Here is a 6,000-nt window from a genome sequence, read left to right on the forward strand (position 1 = left end):
GCATGGATATTTTGTTGCCTGGTCTTAATGTCGTTCAGGGTGGGTGACAAAATGTCCAAAGTTTCTTTGTTTGCATATGTTTTCCCATGGGCGATTTACATTAATGCTGGTGGGATCATGAAGTAGCCTGAAGTTACCTCTCATAGACACTTTGGTATACTGTGAGAGCAGAGGAGATGCATATGTTTTTTCACCTCTGGTTTACATTAATACTAGTGGGGAGGGAACTTCAGATGTTTTGTCGCCTCCCCCGGAAGAGAATAAAGGTGGCCATAGATGTAGAGATGTCGCCAAACGAGCGGATCTCTCCCCAATATGCCACAGCGAAGGGCCCACAATCTTATCATAATGGATCCGATACGGGTGGTAGGATCACGGGACTACATAGACGCACAGATGCGGCCACAATCTGACGGGATTTTTTCACCTGCCTGATCGAAATCTGACTGAATTTCAGGGAGGCCAGTCGTATGGCCCCACACACAGGGCCAATAAGCTGCTGACACGGTTTGTCAGCAGCTTTTATCGGCCCATGTTGGCGACAAAACGTCCTGGGTGCCATTGCTCTGGGGAGTCAGATCTATTTTCTGGGAACCACTGATCTAAAACATTTAGAGTCCTTTACTCTTCCTATTTACATCTGTTATGCATTATTAGTAGGGCCCAGGGCTGTGGTCCTTACTGGTACTTCCCTAATGGCAGCTCTAGATTCTGGGGTGCAAGTGCTGGGATCAGTGCAGTGATACTCAGATGGTCGGAACCAAGTTCCAAGTGCGAGACAAAGTGTGATCCCGCAACTGTGCTCTGAGTGTCAGTGACAAACCACACACTAAGGAGCTACAGCCAATTTCAATAAAAGTAAAACATTTTGAGTGCCAAGCACTTGGATAATGATCAAACTACTGTTAGCCGCTCTGCTTGCAATAGGACCCAAGTCTGGAGAGTAAAAGTGCCCTAATATGAACAGACACATGACTGCAATGAAACATTTTCCATGCCCAACACACAAAACAATATAATCAAATCCACCAATTTCTTTCCATAATTCCACCCTAATGGCATCGGATATTTGAGGCACAAACATTTCCAATGGTTAAGTAAAGCTCCCCATAGACGTGGCGATTCTTCTTGCCGAACAACCAATTTTAGGGAAGTCCGACCAATCCTTCGAAATTATCGTGCAGTTAGTGGGATTCGAACGATCATACATCTTACAATTTTTCGGCCGACATCTGTCAGGAAATTGATCGGCCAGGTCAAAAAATCTTTGTCTGTCCCAGTGCAATCTATCTATGTTTGCAGGGCCAAGCAGGCAAGCTCCCCTTTGCTTTCCTGGCAAATTGGTCTTTTTAGTTGATGGTAAATTCGTACGATCGTACAATCGTTCCGAGAAGATCGTGGTCTCACGATGAGGATCTGATCTTTTAAAAATCTCAACATCTATGGCCAGCTTAAATTGGGATAAAATGGGCTAAGCTTGCATCTGCAAGGAATAGGGTGGTACCCAGAAGGGACCTGGCCATGCACCTACATGCCCTTTGTCTGCAAAGTCTCTATACAGAAAAGATGCCCAGCATTTCTAAATATGTTTCATAATAAGGCACATGGGAAATTCTGATTCTGTATTCCCCTGGAAGCGACATAAGCCTGGCAATTCTCTTCAGGGCTGACTGACAGTTTATTCAGTATTTATTAAAAATTATATTATCCCTGCCAGAAAATGCCCCATGGGTCATTGGCTAAAGTGGAGAAAGAAGTATCTGTTACCAACAGTATATTCATTAGCTACAACTCCCCATCTTCCTCTGCCTGCCTTTAGCAAAATATATTCGTCGAACCCCATGATCAAAAGTTTACAGCACAATCACAAGCCCAGGAGTTTTATTACATCTGTGCCCTGGGCAATGCAAGCCAAACCATTCACAGAAAAGGTAAATAGTCACCTACCTGCAGAGGTGCTTCCCTGCACATCCCTGTCATTCCCCATGCAGTGGCATCTGGCTGTGGGAATCTGCCCAGGCTGCTCTGTGCCTTTGAAATACCAGCTGCACAGTCTCTGGATATCAGCCCTTCTGCTGTCACCAAATATAAAAGGGGCTGTGATGTAATAGAGAGCACGGCTGGAACTTTGGAGTAAATGCCATACGCATCATGCGCCTAGGAATCCGTCACCCCCCCATAATAATGTGTGAGCTGAAGAGATTTCAAAGTGCAGGAACTAAAATATGTGTTAGTACTCAGGGCTGTGCTTCGCACTGGCAGAGCCCAGGTAAAAATACCCTGCATGGGCACACATTTAAATCTATCCTCCAGCTGTTACTGAACTACAGCTCACAACAACCCTCCAAAAGCCCTTGGCTGTCAGCAGATGCTAGGAGTTAAACTTTAATAACAGCTGAAGGCTGACACCATATCCCCTCCACTATATTCACACTGGCACAGTGCAGTCCTCTGACACCCCCTTGCCTTACTATACACAATACACAAGTAAAGTTCAGGAAAGATAAACCTACTTTCCACCCTAGCCTGCAGTGCCAATCCATCCTAACACAGTCATGCCTTACTATGCCCATTATCCCACAGTTATAGCCCAATCCTTCCTAACTGTACACACTGCTATTCAGTTATTGAACATACCCCTGACCCCATATTGCCTAATTATAATAACTAGTGTAATTAGTGTGCCCCCCCCCCCGAACAAACATATCTTTGGAGGGGCCCAGCGCACAGCAATCACTACCCGTCCCCCACCTGCCTACTCCCCACCCCTTGTCAATCCATTCCTGCCCCCGCAGACCAATTCTCTTGCCTCCCTACATCCTCTCTATCTCTGGAGTCTCCACTCAGAGGTAAGCAAGCGGCGGGGGAGGAATTCCTTAGAGCTATAGAAAGCGGACCCCATTGCCTGGGCCACCCTGTTCCCTTGACCCCCCCCCCATGGGTGTGGGGTCTGCTTCAATTGAGACAAACCATGTTACAGTTATAGACCCCTCCTGATCATCGTCTTCCAATACTATACACACTGTCTCACAGCAACAAACCCTTACACTACATTGCCTTACTATGCACCATTTTAGTGTATACCTTGCGACATTGTTTTCCTTACTATACACAATACTGCAATAACAGACACTGTCTTTTTTCTGTACACAAAAGCCCCTAACACTGTCTTGCATTACCATACACACTACCCCACATTTACCTACTTCCTTTGATAATACCAGTCTTACAATTACAACCCCCATGTCCCTGACACTATCTTCCCTTACAATACCCACTAATAAATCTTTCCAATCCGCAGAGGCAGTCTCTTTCCACAATCGCTTTGCCGTATAGCCAGTGAAGCAGACCCTGCAGTTGAATGGGGGGCTCAGGAGTGTAATGGGCCCTGTAAGATCCTAATAAATGAGCAATATCAATATATCTTGATCAACTTACCAATGTTTTTCTACCCTAAATTAAATTTGGTGGGGTCAATTAATATCTACTTACACCACTGCATATAGCTGTGGCTCTTCTTTGGGGTCCCAGAAAGTGTGAAACCCCTGGAAAGTTGTAACAGCCCCCTCCAAACAAAGTTCTGACTCTCCAGCTGTGCTGGCAATGAATGCATTTTATGAGATCTCATTCCTTCCATATGCTTTAACCTCCATATATTCTGCACTGACAGTGACATAATTTCACAGAGGGTGAGTCTAATGGAAAATGTTATCTGTGGGTTAAGTGAGAACTTGTCTCCGTGTACTATGCAGTTTAACCAGAGGATTTGCCCAGCACTAGGAGTAGGTGGGGGGGGCTCATTTGGAATAGATATATATTAATTAACAGGAATCAATCTCTTGTTCTTAAATAATAGAGGAGTGTGAGCAATGGATGAGTCAAGGCAGAAGTGTTGTTATTGAGCCTTCTAATCTTAAAATTACAATAGCAGAGAAAGCTTGTCTGTTCCTGTTCCAAAATCCCTATTGTTATGCTTGCATGATGAGTAAGAGCAGGGGTCCCCAACCTTTTTTACCCGTGAGCAACATTCAGATGTAAAAAGAGCTGGGGAGTAACACAAGCATGAAACAAGTTCCTGGGGTGCCAAATAAGGGCAGTGATTGGCTATCTGGTAGCACCTATGTGAACTGGCAGCCTACGGGAGGTTCTGTTTGGCAGTATATCTGGTTTTTATACAACCAAAACTTGCCTCCAAGCCAGGAATTCAAAAATAAGCTCCTGCTTTGAGGCCACTAGGAGCAACAACCAAGGGGTTGGGAAACAACATGTTGCTCAGGAGTTACTAGTTGGGAATCACTGAGTAAGAGGGATAATAGAAGTCTCACCTAAAAAGCCTCCTTGTTCCCCACGTGCCACAAACATGGAAATTCTTGCCCAGTCTTTAATCTTACGATGAAGCTGCAATTACATAAATTGGGTAATACACAAGGCTCATGGCAAATGTTGTGTATTCTCCACCAGTATATTTGCAGCCGATATTCACCTGTCACTGCTGGTAAAAGGAGGTTTCCATTGAAGGGGTGGTTTACTTTTAAGTTAACTTTTAGTATGTTATAAAATGGTTCATTCTTAAGCAACTTTCCAATTGTCCCTCATTTCTAAATTATTATCGTTTTTTAAATATTTGCCACCTTCTGATTCTTTCCAGCTCTCACATAGGGGTCACTGACCCCATCTAAAAAGTACATGCTCTGTACAGCTATAAATATACATATGCTACATTTTATTATCATCTTTCTATTCAGGCCTCTCCTATTCATAGTCTAATCTCTTATTCAAACTGGAGAGCTAAACAACTTTAAAAAATAATACAAAACAAAAAACAATTGCAAATTGACTTTGAATGTTTCTCCTTACATCATATTAAAAGTTAATTTAAAGGTGAGCAAACCCTATAAAAATAATGGCAGGCTCTTTGTTGGTGGTTTGGCCACTTCTCCACTGCACATCTGATATGCTATAGCATTTTCTCAGTCATTGAAGAAATATTAGCAGCAACAATCTTCCATTCAGAGTGCAGACCAATTCACACTGAAGTCGATTTAAATAATCCGGCTTTATTTTAGCATAAAATGTGATCCAAACAGTGGGTGTGCAAAGAAAATCTTACGCGTTTTGTGCCTCTATATCAGGCACTTCCTCAGGGTACAATGTGTGTCACGTGTGAAGGTGTTTAAGTAGTTTAACAAATCCATGTCAATCAACATTTATAGATAAAGTGCATGTAAAAAGGATAAATATGTAGTGTGTATAATAAAAAGCCATGTAAGACCATCAATCAAGTTGTTATATGTATGTATGTGCTAGTGCTGTATAATGACCTTAAACAGCTATAATTATGTGACATATCATACAATATGATCAAAATGATCTAAATATTAAAAATTACAAAGTGAATCTGTTAAATATTTCATATGTACTTGCATTGTGTTTGACGAAATATCCCTAGGTTTTGGCCACCCAAAAAAGAGAGGTATTGCTCAGATAATCATTTTCTCTATCAACGAGAAACAAGAACGAGGAACTACTGCATCTACCATAAGCACTGAGTAGGATGTAACGTAGAAGTAGGTGTGACCGATCCTCAGTAACCTCTTAAGCTGGCCATAGACAAGCAGATTTTATCCTTATGTCCGATAACCGATCATGCATTGCAATCTCCTGACCTACAACTAACCATTCAGATTAGAGTAGTAAAAAGAACAAATCGGACGATGTTCTGGCCGTGACAGCAATCCATTGAAATCATCAGGCAATACATGCAGAGATATTGTTAGCCTACAGACATTTTCTAACCTGTCCCATCGACTAAACAACTGATAGCCATGATATGAAAAATGTCAGGACCAGGGGTGCAACTACCAAGGAAGCAGACCCGGCGGCTGCAGGGGGCCCAGGAGGTATAGGGGCCCCATGAGGCCCTAATTCATATACAATTTCAATAAATATTGGTAAAACATGTCAACTTCTAGAAATTTTTGGGGCCTGAAAAATAATTTA

General features: G+C 42.7%; 1 protein-coding gene across 1 annotated transcript in view; it reads right to left on the reverse strand.

The window, feature by feature from the left end:
- The window catches only part of atf3.S (activating transcription factor 3 S homeolog), a 47,047-nt gene extending 45,003 nt beyond the window's left edge, over positions 1-2,044 (reverse strand). Inside the window, exon 1 of the mRNA XM_041564261.1 lies at positions 1,948-2,044. Within this exon, the coding sequence (XP_041420195.1) occupies positions 1,948-1,980 (33 nt within the window). The 5' untranslated portion in view covers positions 1,981-2,044. The remainder of the gene's footprint in view (positions 1-1,947) is intronic.
- Between the last annotated feature and the right edge of the window lie 3,956 nt (positions 2,045-6,000).

This window comes from Xenopus laevis, chromosome 5S (assembly GCF_017654675.1).
Source record: "Xenopus laevis strain J_2021 chromosome 5S, Xenopus_laevis_v10.1, whole genome shotgun sequence".
NCBI lineage: Eukaryota > Metazoa > Chordata > Amphibia > Anura > Pipidae > Xenopus > Xenopus laevis.